Source organism: Aspergillus luchuensis, chromosome 6 (genome assembly GCF_016861625.1).
Source record: "Aspergillus luchuensis IFO 4308 DNA, chromosome 6, nearly complete sequence".
In the NCBI taxonomy this organism is placed as follows: domain Eukaryota; kingdom Fungi; phylum Ascomycota; class Eurotiomycetes; order Eurotiales; family Aspergillaceae; genus Aspergillus; species Aspergillus luchuensis.
This window is the reverse complement of record NC_054854.1, coordinates 3,415,940-3,428,513: the sequence shown is the minus strand read 5'-3', so window position 1 is coordinate 3,428,513 and position 12,574 is coordinate 3,415,940. Positions and strand designations below refer to the sequence as shown.

The 12,574-nt window shown below is 51.0% G+C and overlaps 4 protein-coding genes across 4 annotated transcripts; 1 reads left to right on the top strand and 3 right to left on the bottom strand.

The window, feature by feature from the left end:
• Positions 1–3,115: 3,115 nt before the first annotated feature.
• AKAW2_61190S (uncharacterized protein) lies at positions 3,116–3,280 on the bottom strand (the record flags this gene model as incomplete). Its single annotated transcript, XM_041693398.1, has 1 exon — positions 3,116–3,280. The coding sequence occupies one exon, from the start codon at positions 3,278–3,280 to the stop codon at positions 3,116–3,118; it is 165 nt and encodes a 54-aa protein (XP_041546688.1).
• A 4,511-nt stretch (positions 3,281–7,791) lies between these two features.
• Positions 7,792–8,235, bottom strand: AKAW2_61189S (uncharacterized protein; the record flags this gene model as incomplete). The annotated part of the gene is made up of 1 exon (XM_041693397.1): positions 7,792–8,235. The coding sequence occupies one exon, from the start codon at positions 8,233–8,235 to the stop codon at positions 7,792–7,794; it is 444 nt and encodes a 147-aa protein (XP_041546687.1).
• A 1,057-nt stretch (positions 8,236–9,292) lies between these two features.
• On the bottom strand, positions 9,293–9,928 carry AKAW2_61188S (uncharacterized protein; the record flags this gene model as incomplete). Its single annotated transcript, XM_041693396.1, has 5 exons — positions 9,293–9,356; positions 9,453–9,481; positions 9,581–9,675; positions 9,740–9,848; positions 9,926–9,928. The coding sequence occupies 5 exons, from the start codon at positions 9,926–9,928 to the stop codon at positions 9,293–9,295; spliced, it is 300 nt and encodes a 99-aa protein (XP_041546686.1).
• A 1,210-nt stretch (positions 9,929–11,138) lies between these two features.
• On the top strand, positions 11,139–12,387 carry AKAW2_61187A (tRNA wybutosine-synthesizing 3 family protein; the record flags this gene model as incomplete). The annotated part of the gene is made up of 2 exons (XM_041693395.1): positions 11,139–11,633; positions 11,869–12,387. 2 exons carry the CDS (start codon positions 11,139–11,141, stop codon positions 12,385–12,387), a joined length of 1,014 nt encoding a protein of 337 aa, XP_041546685.1.
• Positions 12,388–12,574: the final 187 nt, after the last annotated feature.

Sequence of the window (12,574 nt, the reverse complement as noted above, 5' to 3'; positions counted from 1 at the left end):
CGGAATGGGAGAGGGGATCCATTAGGCGGTGAGCCTGGTTACCGGGATTACCGTCACGTCTTGAACAGATCAGTGGCAAGCAGGGCGCTTCCACTTATGCATGATTACAGACACTGTATCCGAGGGTGGTAACAATGGTGTGCGGCTCCAGTGGTCACAGTGGGTATGAACGCCCCGAGCACGACACTGTGTTGAGCTGAAAACAGATGAAAGACCTGACTAGTAGGAGGAGTCCGCACACTGGTAAGCTGATACCAAGCCTAAGAGGTTGCACCGACATGATAGGCTCGGTCCGCGCTTGCCCACCTGCCGCTTCAGGCATCTAATCGGTGGATATTGTGGCGGTGTCGAGCACGACGATGAGATAATCTTGAATTAGGAAAGCCCGGAAAGAGGTTGCAGAATGCTTGTGTGTGTCCCTGTGCTTTGACTCACTCACGAGTTATCCAAGTAGTGTGTGTGTGTGTGTCTCTGGATCAAGTCGCACGTATGATGTGTAAGACCATCCTTCGGCGTTGGCCCTGTGACAAAGGATGGCGCTTAGATACTTAGTATGAGCGAGCGGCGCCCCCTAGCATCAATTAGTTAATGAAGGGAAGGGCCGTGAGAGACACACTTTTAGTGGGGAGTTCTAAGTTTCCCAGTGCTACAGCCTTGGGACCGCGCCAGACGGGCATGACCATGGCCCGATCGGTAGCGATTGAAAATAACTTGCATTAGCGTCACCCGGTTCAATTTCTGTCGAGCGGGAAACGGCCATGGGTATTTGGGGTGTGGTAGTTAGTTGATTAGTTACGGGATAGATAGTAAGTAGTCAGCCACAACGTTTTTTTATTTTTCCAATTTTATTTTCTTCGGAGAGATAGCACCCGTGTCCCGGAGCCTGGGATTCGAGTATGTGTGTGTGTGTGTGTGGACTGTGGAAGTGCATGTTTGTGCGGGGTCTGGTGACATATCCAAGATTCAATGAGGTTATGATGATGGGGCCGGCCAAGATCCTTGTTTTATGTCGCAATGGCCGAAGTGTTCTTTTTTTTTTTTTTTTTCTTGAGGGGAAAGAGATTCCAAACCGGTGAATCTGACAGACAGGCAGACACGGACGCACCCACTGGGCACATGGGAGCGGCAAGGGAGCTAGTCTCTAGCCCTTCATGGGTAGGTGCTTAGTGGAAGTTAGAAGACGTGGCTGGCAACGACGATTCGCTGTGGAGGCAGAGTCATCACCGCTCTCATCCGCAACAAGTCCAAGCATCTGCAACCTAATCACACTGAGATAGCACGGCCAAAGGCGAACCCCTTTGTGTTCCCACCCTCCATAATCCGTTGAGTCTATCATTGACTGATTATCTCTCGCGTAGGTGGTCGGGGATTGGGTGCAATAGTCGTCAACGTAGACGAAGGAAGCAGTAGCATGACATCAGTCGACGGTATCGTGTGACAGCAGTAACTTCCGTTTTGGGGGAGTGCTGGAAAAGAACAACATTCCCATTTGAACAAGGTTTCTTTTCATCATTGGCAATTCTTTTCTATTTTTTTTTCTTCTTACTTTGTTTTATTATTATTAATATTATAATTATAATTTTAATTTGTTTTTTATTCTATTCCTATCTTATCTTGTCTTTGGTGGTCGTCATCACTCTCATCGTGTCATAGTAGTGAACCTTTAATCTATTTCACTCCCGTAACTTGTCCACTTAGCCTGTATTTTGTGGCTGCAAGCCGTTAGGGTATTAGCTAGTACTTTCTGAGGGCACACCCTCCTTCGACTCCAACGTGTGTCGATACGAGAATCATTTTATCCAGTAATTGAAAATGAGCCATTATGGAGTCAAATTAAAGAAAAATCGAAACCGCAAAACAATCAAAGAAGTAATTCGACCCTCGAGCGCACAATAATTCTCAATTCGAACAGAACAAGGCGTCAGCAGAACAAGATTGTCGGAATTGCACGGTCGCAAACGGAGCCGAGGATTGGTGCTGTGATCCGGATGCAGAGGCGCTTGTGTCAGGGCGTTGGGCAACCGGCCCCCCTATCATCGTCGCCCTGCTAGTCATTCTCCTGGTCATGTCCACGACGGGCCGCCCCGACTCCCGCCGATCTTATGCAGGAAGTGTAGTGTGTGTGAGAGCGAAAGTGTGTGTGTCTCTGTGGGAGTGTCTGAGAGTTGCGAGGACCATGCTATCCAAGTCATCATCCTCTTTCCTCATCCGGAATCTACCACATATGACGGTTACTACTGAAGATGAAAAGGTAATTAATGTCAGCAAAACTGTCTCATCTCTGTCAGTGCGCTTGATCGGGCCAAAATGAATGACACTCGATCCCTTCCTTCCATTTCCTGCTTTGCAACACCCTCCAGCCTCAATGGCCCCCTCGCACCTTCCAATCCCTAAGCGTCCCTCTCCTTGTTCTCCTTCAGTCTCCCGCTCCTTCACCTTCTAGATCCACACTCCGTCGCTGTTCATCTCGGTCAACTATCAGGGACTTGCAGGCTCCGATGCGTTTGGTTTCGCGCCCTTGACCTACAGCGAAGAAAAGCATCATCCATTGCTTCTTGAACAGGATAGATAAGAGCTCGCATCTTGCACACGCCCCAATGGCTGGAGGAAACTCAGGTAAGGTGCTCCCACATCAGCACACCGCACAAGGTCCATGCACCTCGCTCATATCATGTAAGTAGATTAAGGATGCTGCAACAAGCCAGAAAATTGCGCTTTCCCGCTTGCTGTTCCACATGTTGAACTGTCAGAGCCCAGCCCAGCCCAGCCAGCCAGCCAGCCTCACTTTTTCGCCCATACAACACACATAATATGTGCTTCCTCCTAAGGGCCCAAATAAATGGAGATGGCTTTTGGCTTGGGGGCCTGAGTGTGGTGGTATCTTTTGCTTTGGTACCATACAAGCGGGAACGGAAACGAAAACAGAAACCGAAACCAAACCGGCGGCCGGAAACGCGGTAATACTATAACCGGTAATAACGCGGCGTTACGACGGTCGCAATTGAGGGCGCGCCATAATTTCGTTTCCTCATTAGCTCATTGCCTTCCCTTTTTGGTGCGTTGCCCTTTTCTCTCCTTCGTCCATTAGTCTCCTTTGCCACGTTTTTCTCGACCCTCAGCGGCCCCGTGCATTGGCGTCCGCGTCTTTCCGTTGCCGCCAGAACCCACCATCACCTGCGTGGTGGGCTTTTCTTTCCTGGTTGTCGTTGTCTCCGGTATCTCCAGAATCCTTCTCCACTGTGACCAACGCCGATTCTTCTTGGCCGCCAGCAAAATCCATGGTTCTATGGTGGCTGGTGATCTTTGGGCGCAGGGGTTCGAGGAAGTACTTCCGCGGCCCAACTTAGGGCATCCAGTCATCATGCGTCATCATCGTGATGATGCTTGGATGTTTGTCCACCGTGGGAGGCAACATTGAGAATTCTGGAGACTGGCACTAAGCACCTGTGAGGTGCTACTGCAGGAGGTACTAGGAACCAAGGTACTAGTCCTACGTAGGTGAGTAAGGTACCTTACTCCTCTTCAAGTCTCCGAGGGCATAAGCACGGAAGCTTTGGGGTAATTGGCCAGGCCGGAGAGCCGCGTTTGTCGGTAGGAAGGCGGTCTGGAATCCTTCCACTTGGGAACTAACTAATCATCGTTTGGACCTGAACAGTATTAGTTTACCGCCGGCAACGGGAAGAGCAAGACGGGAAGCTCGCCATGCTAGCTGGGATCATCGATCAGCCCGCATACGGCTACGGTCACGTGATGACAAGGGGGCCTATGAGCAGGCGCCCTGGGTCAGCCCATCACAATATCCCCGCCCGTTTTGGGGCTGGCGTGGATGTCGGAAACAGTCGGTAATGCATCCATGGCGGCATGTCAGAGCGACTGGCCTAGGGTGATGGTTCAGTGGCTTGGCCCTAAAGGAAGAAGGGGGCAGAGAACCAGGTTCACCTCCCGGGCCAGCCTGTGCTCGCTCGGGTAGAAAGTGTGTGCGGGCAAGTGTGAGCGATCTTCCTCATATTATGACGTGGCGAAACGAGGAGACAAACAACTCCAGACGGCCCTGCCAGGCTGCCCTGCCCTTCTTTCCAGCCGGAACTCGGTCCAAGGGGAGAGATCTGGGCTTCAGCGCCACGAAGTCGTACCAGAATCTCCCCTTCTGTTCCCTACATTCTCAGTTCTGGATTATTTCGGTTCGGGTCGGTTCGAATCGCGCATCTGACCCCCTGCACATGGGAACATCTTGTGATAAAGAGCCCGGCAATCCAAGTGTGACAACCTGTACGAGGACTCTGGATGGTACACTTACACTCCCCGTCCAGGCGTCTCGTCGCGTGACGATGGGATGGGAGGTTAGGCACGGGAAGAAGAGTTTGGTGACCGATGCCTGATCTGGTAGGGATGGCTTGTAACCACTCTACTCGCTAACGCGCCTTTCTCTACCCTCCTGGGCCCTAAGCCGTCAGGGTGGCAAAACCGAAGCAGATGCACACAGGCCACACAACCTTCGAGATCCCCGCTCGCAGAAATAAACGATCAAGTTCCCCTACATACTACTTCAGTTTCTAGTGCTCACAGCCACGGGCGACGCGGGCAATTCTCACTTCATACTATCCTAACTTAAATCTAGTGTCCCAACGCGTTGCTAGCTGGACAAAAAAACGCGACGGGGAATATACTGAACATATAATACTAACCGATGGTCAGCTGGTGCTGGTATTGCTCAATCCTTCATCCATAGTCCTGCTTGCCGGATCGACTGGAAAGATACTTGGGTAGAGCGCTCCGGGGGGTGGGCTCTCGTAACCAGCAACCAAGGATCTACGGCAAAGCACCCGACGACACATCACATTGCTGATTTTTGCTCCTAGTAACTTAATCTCCGGGCGCGGTCATCAGCCGCAGTCAACCAACCATGATTAACAGCAGGAGTGTACACTCTACCTTCGGCCGGTTGTATGCAAGGGTGGAACAATGGCAGGCGGTACTCCTTGTTTCCACCGTCTTCTTCCCTTGTCTTTCATCCTAAAGGGGGGGGGGGGTAGGATTGCATCGAAGCAGACCCAAGTTCACGTCGTATGAATAGAGGAGCTCAGCGACACCAGCAGCGCGCTATCTAGATTAGGATGTAAATCTTCGAAAAAGCAAACATGCGTCTAGGCCGTCAAGTTCGCTGCACGATTCTTAGGGAAACCAAAGTACGAAGTATATTTCCTCTTTGTTAATGACATGGTCCTATTCCCTACCAACCACTCCTACAACCTTCTTGAACGGTTTCTACAAACCGAAACTCATTGCCGTGTCTAGTATCTCTCCCACTAACAGGAAAGGGTCGTACACAGCCAGCCAGCCAGTCAGCCAACCAATCTAGAGTAACCAACTACTACAGTACGTCGTGTTCAGGAAACGAGTTCCGTATCTGGAACAATAAGAGCAAAGATTTTGCCAATCTGCTACTAGTACTATTACTCTTCAGCTCGAATTGAGGCCCGTATTATTGAGTTGCGCCATCAACTCTTTGTTTGGCTCCAATTACCGAAACGGGTATGACGTTTATTATTTCATTCCCGCGTACTCGAATTTGAGGAGTATTCTTATGGTACTTTTCTTCAAATCATGTATGTATGTGTCTTTGTTTCCTTCTAGTCACCCCTCTTCCTCTGTGTGCCTAACTAGCTTAAGAGGAGAGAGGGGGAGGGTGGTAGGACTTGGTGTACACCTCTGTGCCCGAGGGGAGAGGAGAGGGGCTGCAGTCACGGTAATGCCGAAAAAGTTGGGAATATCTAGTCTCTATTGGAGACATGAAGAGGGGAAATAGAGGCTCCACAGGCAATTAGAAGCAATTATACTTAAGCATATCGAGAGATATCGCGGATCCAGTGCTAAGCGTAGCCGAACGAAGATATCGGCCATACAAAGAGAGTTTTGAGCACGGATATCGCGCATAATCTAGATGGGCCCCACGGCGCACACAATGAAGGCTCAGGTTCCGCGTCTCTTTTCCACCCTGGCGCGCTTCCTCCACTGCGAGTTTTGTCACCGCTCACGAAGGGAATTCAGCTCCTACGGTAGCGATGATGGGGGATGAGAAAGGGGGACGAATCAGGAAGCAGGTGATAGAGCTCCATTGAGGGGGAAATGAGTGATGATCGCCTATCGAGGCCAGAAATGGAAGTTGGGCGAAGCGATGGGCACTGGGTAAACGATGGGATGCGCGCCTATTGAGCGGAATGCCCCGCTAGTAGTGTGGACGATGGGTCGAATCATGGCCGATCGTCGACAAGCACAAGGTTTCATGGCTTGCAGGCAAGACAACTTTGTAGTGCCCGGGAGAAGGATTTCGCAAGGCGCAATGGAATTGCAAGTGCTGATTCGGAGGCCTTTTTCTCGGGGTGGGTTGTCTCTCCATCTATTCTTGTGCGGTACACACACTCACACCCCCTTTCCACTTTTTCTCTTCTGGGTCTCTCAGGGCTTACAGCTGTCCGGACCGAAAAGGATATGCTTCCGACGTAGCATTGGCTAGACCGGGGAATGACAACCTGGGGAGAGGGGCTGTACAAATCCCCCCCACTCAGGTCTTACAAGACCATGGAGTGAAACAAGGAATTGTGCGTTAGCCATTTGGGCACTGATGCAGAGTGCGGATATTTGCTTCAATGGGACGAGGGGAAGCAGTGACCTGTGAGAGTCAAGTCATGGACGAATTCGCACTCGTGCAGAAGTGGATAACCTGCTGCTGCTGATAGATGGCCAACGTCGTGGAGCTAACGGCACGTCCGACGGCCCGGCTGCGGCGCGCGGACAGCAGGCCATAACATGCACGTCAGTAGTATCATCCTGAAGGCCTGAATCTCAAAAGTCCCGCGCAGTCCTGGGGGTCATTGGCACGATGGCCATCATCATTGGGGGATGAGAACTGGCGGTAAGGGAATCCCGGAACTAGGTGTTGGAGTATGCCAGGTCCTTAGCGCAGTAAGGAACGAATGTCGTACCGATTTTACAGGATAACCGGTCAAAGGGAAGCAAATGTGGTAGCATCCTGATCCTCTCATGGACCCGATCGAGAGCCAGAAAGACTGTAAACCAAAGGTACACCACGCAACCGTCCGTAACGGGAAGGTTATTCCCATCCACAGGACAGGTGAAGGAGAGACAACATGGGTGGAGATGGCCATGGCAATGAGACAACATTACTCACCTACGGATCCAGAATCTACACACCAAACCGACGAGTACTCACGGTCCTGGAGTTCCTTATCAGGGTATACGATCCCCAACCATGAGTCACTCGTCCCATCTCTTCGGAGGTTGAACTGTTTCTCTCCTGCACTGGATCGACTCGACGATGCTATTGGAGTACGTGACCTGTCGGATGATATTTCTTGAGGTCAGTTACGAGGTTCTGACAACACGACAGGCTTTTGTCGCGGCACTTGACCATCCTCTGAGTACAACTGGTTGAGGGTGGGTAACATTGCGCCCGAAGACACACCGCTGGGAGGCTAGGTAGGGAAAGGGAAAGAGGAGGGGCAAGGGGCACAGTGGAAAGGGCCTTGTAATGATTGATACGGCAACTAAAATCCAATAGACGCAGGCGCGGGCAGGCGGGGGGAAAGGCTAAACAGCGAGGGAACAATGGGTGGTATGGCTTACGAAGGGTTCCATGATCCCAGTCAGAGCTGTCATCCTCTCTTGTGCATATTGGTACCAAACTCTCCCCTCTTCTTCTGCGAGAGACGCGTCGATGGTGAAACAACGAAGACGGAGCAGCTGGATATTCTCATGATCGATTTGGTAGCCCTAGGCAGACAAGAAGCTCTCCCAGTATCGTAATTGGACGAAGCGGAGACCCGCCGGGACGGCGGCAGATGCTGAACCATGGAAACAAAAGAGACGGTGCAGAAAACTCTTCGAGACCAAAGCACTTTGGTGGGACGGCGCAGGCAATTTCCGTGTCAGAACCAAGAACTGGACAGCACCTTGGGACGTCGAGACTAAAAGTAATGAATCTAGTGATCCACCGACGGTCTTGGGCGGACACAGCCAGCAAGTGCAAGAATCAATCCACCCAGCGTGGCCCCAGGGTGCAAAGCCGGAGCGCAGACACGGTTCGGGTAGGCCCAGTCGGAGGGTCCCGTTCGCGGCTGCGCTTACACCTCCAACCCAGAACAACGGCAGACCTGCCATCACAGGCAGCCAGGAGGCCGTGAACTGCATCCCCAATCTGGTGTGTTCCCCTTTCATGGGGCCAAGGGCTATTGATCCTAGATGCGGCGGTTTTCGTCGAGATGGCTCTGGGCTTTTCTTCCCAGTCTTTGACGCCGAACGATGTCGTTTTCCCTGATGTGGGAGAGTGTGACAGCTCGGAAGTGGCCGTCAGAGCTAGCAAACATCCCCCTGTGAGATGCTTCACCATCTGGCACCAGTTTGCCATCTTCCATTTTGTCCCCCTCGTTCTGTCTTCTTCGGGAGATGATGGTACTTATATACCTGGGATAATGATGACGTCCATGTTCCCAATCAGATGAGACGTATTAGCAAAGATGCTGATGGACCAGGAATTTCCCTAGGTGTCACCGGGGACCGACTCAGGCACGGCCTTCGTTGAGCGTGGTGGACTGAAATAAAGATGCAAGAAGATCGCATTGCAATCACTGTCATGGCCTTTCGACGTCTGCCGGACAGAGGTAACATGGAGACGGCGAGGGAGGCCCAGATATCCTGGGCCTTCGCTTGGGTGCGCTTTGCTCAATGTGCTTGCAGAAGTCCTCCGCAACTGACCCATTTCGTCATTCAGCATTGTGCTGAAGCTTAGCGACGTAAAGGTTCCTCAGGATTGCTTTAAAGTCGTTCAAGTTCAAGCCCATTCGCCTCGAAGCTAAAGCTTTTCAGCCTCGTGCCTCCAGACTTCGGGCTCTAACCACAGCGAAACCCATTTGATTGCTATAGTTCATTACAAGGCGTCTTGATCAGAGGCTACCACGGTTTCAGCTGAATAACCCACCGACATCCCTCGAAAAACAACGCCGATTGTCGAGTTTAGCACATGGGGAAGCGATAAACAGCGAGGGAAGAAGCTCAAACTGATGGGTCAAGTGGTCTTGGATGTTGCGATTGGAGTGGAAGATCTTCTTGGTTGCTAGGCGAGACGAGGAAGACGCATGTGCCGGGAGTGACTGCGACCGTGGCGTATGCGTTCTTTCGTCTCTGCTAAATCGTCGAGAAAGCAAGTTCTCAGGCTGGCATGAAACGTAGTAAGTAGGGACATCCCCTCTTTACCTGCGCAAAAACTGATAAGGGCTTAGCTGACACCAGTCTCAGCATAGTGCAACATATGCTCATAGCCCAGTGGCGGTGAACTGTATCTACTCGGAATCTATGGTTAGCTTGGCTAGCCTCGCATAGCATCATCGCACAGAAAGTCAAAGTGATAATGTTAGAAATACAACATTCTATCATACCTTATCCGGTGTGCGATCCATACTGAATTCTATGTCTCTGCGTATGCCAAGTGTTTAGAGCAAGGCGTATGGATGATGGCTTTCGCCGCAGTCAATTTCTCGAGCGACTGCCTTTCGTCTTCACTTACTATATCTCTCCAGGTGTTTTTGAATTCGGGCTGTCCTTCAGAGAGCATACCAGTGAGCTTCTCAAAGACTTCAAAAGTATATGAGTGGTAACCCGCTTTTTTGCCCTGAAATTAGCTCAAACTTAATCTCAGTCTGAAGTGTAATGACTTCATGCGCACACGTTGGTCTTGATGCTACCTCTGAAACGAGCCCCTCAAGTCTCAGCGAGTTCTGGCAGAAAGAACTGAATTTGTATTGCAGGCAAGGTCTTGTCCTGGTAGGCCACTGCTTCTGGACTGGTCAATTTAGGCTTGTCGATGAATATATCCTTGCCAAGGGCTCAGCAAGTTGTGAGATTCTCCTACCATAAGCGATGAGTTTATGGGGGGAGGTGGCTGTGTCAGCTTCGACGACACCCAATTTTTCCCGCCTCTGACCCGTTCAATAAGGTATATTGGCTCCGCTTCCTTCTGGCTATCTTCAAGCTTCTTCTCAGTGCACTCCTGAGGAATTAAATACTTATCACTTGTGTTTTTTGGGGTCGCTGCGCTCAATAACCTTGCTCTTCCACCAGAGGATGCGGGGAATGACGTGTCTGGGTTGTTGTGGCTAGCGAAATACGGTACAGACCTGCAAAGGCTCGGGCTTTCGTTCCCCGGGAAATTGTTGTTTGAAGATATTTGCTTTTTGGAGCGGTAGTTTGGTGGCTCTCTTAGAGGTGGTGTCATCGTACTTTTGTTCCTTCGAACCCTTTCTGGAGAATTCGGACAGTCTGGCAGACGCGCGCCTTTTTTGGCGCCGGACACTGGAGCTGCTGCCGAAGCGGGAACGGCCCGAGACGATCGACTAGGCATGGATAGGACTTGCGGACTTTTTGGTTTGGTAGTTCGTACAATTCTTTTATGTTGCGCGCAGGGAGATTTATCGGCGGGTAACACTAGCTACTAAGGTACGCCTTGATGCAAGGTCGAATGAATATGAAGCGGAATCGAGGAAATCAATGATCAATATAAGCTGTTCGGACGTTATTAAACGAATTCATTGGCCCTGGTCCGGGTACGGATGTACTCCGTAGCTAGCGACAGATTGACTTTCAGGCGGTTCGACGCGGACAAAGGGACCGGGAACTGAGACCAGAAGGCTGGTAACTTCTGGGGCACTTTTCGCGTGGGAAAAGCGCGGGTGACTTTCTTTGCTTCCCGCACCGCTAAACTTAGTGCGTACGCTCGGGAAGTCGACGTCAGGTTCGAGAAGGATTTTGCAGGTCCACCAGGTGACGAGCAGTATCAATCAACCAACCAACAAGGACAAATACTCTGGTGTAGCCCTGGTTCGAAGTGAGGCGCTGGGATTAGAACTTCCTATTGATCCACTTGATCATCAGCGTTACTCTTCATCATTCGGAGGGTGAGAGATAGTGGGGGGAGGGTTTCGACAAGCGAAACGACCCCTCTAGCGGCCCTTGGATCTCTAGCCTGCCTATAGTAGTTTACTCCAACGCTCGTGGCATGCGTCTTTTCGAAGAAGTCCTAGAAAAGCAAGGACTCAATAGTGAAGGAGCACACGACAGCCCTCTCCATGGAGTCCTCATTGACAACCATGATCCCTGAGGTTTTTGAATCTCGCAAGCGCAAGATTCTCGCAGACCTGTCCATCCCGGACGCAGAGTATACTGATCTGTCGCCGAAAGGCTCTGTGGATGAAGGTATTCGCATCCTCATCAATGATATTAATACCCTACCAGGGTTGGTGACCACTAGCAGCTGTGCGGGAAGGATCAGTGTATTCCTGGAGGGGCGAAAGAAGCAACAGCAGCAGCAGCAGCAGCAAGCGGTGTCAGACGAGCAGCAGCAACAGCAGAGGCAGTTCGTACCTTCCGGGGGCAAAGGAGCAGGAAAGTGGTTATATGTGTCTCATGAGCCCTTGCAAGAATATGGGAAGGTGCGAGAAAAAGAGCAAGAGCGCCAGCCACTGCATGAGTTGTTTGGGATGATGCCCGGGGATGGCAGGCCACCCGGTTTAAACAAGGATGGTCAAGCCCCGCGTCTCGTGCGCTTCTCTTTTGAGCCTATGGTACGTCCTTCCCTTCCCCTCTTTGGTTCCCTGTTGGTCCCTACCACGCTTGCGTTCTGCCATGACTCTTGCCACGGTGTATTCCTGTCATGCCACAGAGTGTCCGGGTTTGTAGTGTCAGCCTTATCACTGCAAACCTCCGGTTTGCCCTCTAAGCTATGGAGGCTTGCGTCCCATACAAAATAGCACGTACCTTGTTCATCAATGCTCATTTACTGACAAACTCTTCCAACAGATCCTCCATATTATGACGGCCACATTACACCATGCTCACCCCGTGCTATCTGCCGCTTCAACCTCCGGGTTTCGTGAGAGCGGACTGCAAAGTCTACGTTGCTTAGAGGCAAATGACATTGAGGGCCCAAGCCCCATCGTCGCCGTGCGCTCTGCCGGTCTCTCATTGGAGTCTGTCATCGGGTATTGTGAAGAAACCGATGATAATAATGATGACAATGGAGAACCCATTATCCGCAGTCTGGTCACAGAAGAGTTTCTCGAGATGCTGGTTGCTATCTCGAATGAAAGGTTCGCTGTGAACTCTGAACGTAAGGAGAGATTCCGCGCGAATTTGTTAGATCTTTGTTCGACGGACCACACAAAAGCGAAAGGAAAGTCCAAGCCCCCTGGTTGGGAGGATCCGGAGAAGCGAAGGGAGAGGATGAGGGCAGAAGGACTGAAGAGGAAGCAGCTGGCGCAAAATCAGCGGAAGGAAGATGACGCGGATTTGGATCTGTCGGGAGCAAGTCTGGAGTAATTTAGAGCTCCTGATTCGGGTTTTTATTGGCTATCTAAATCGAATACGACAGGAATGATTTCGAAAACATTATGCAAAGAAACGAGAAGAAAGGCATCAGTTTCAGTTTCACGTTAGTAGCTCAATGAAAGAAAACTCCGTCAACACCTGGGTGTATGTGAATTTGTTTCAATAGAAGAGATGGACT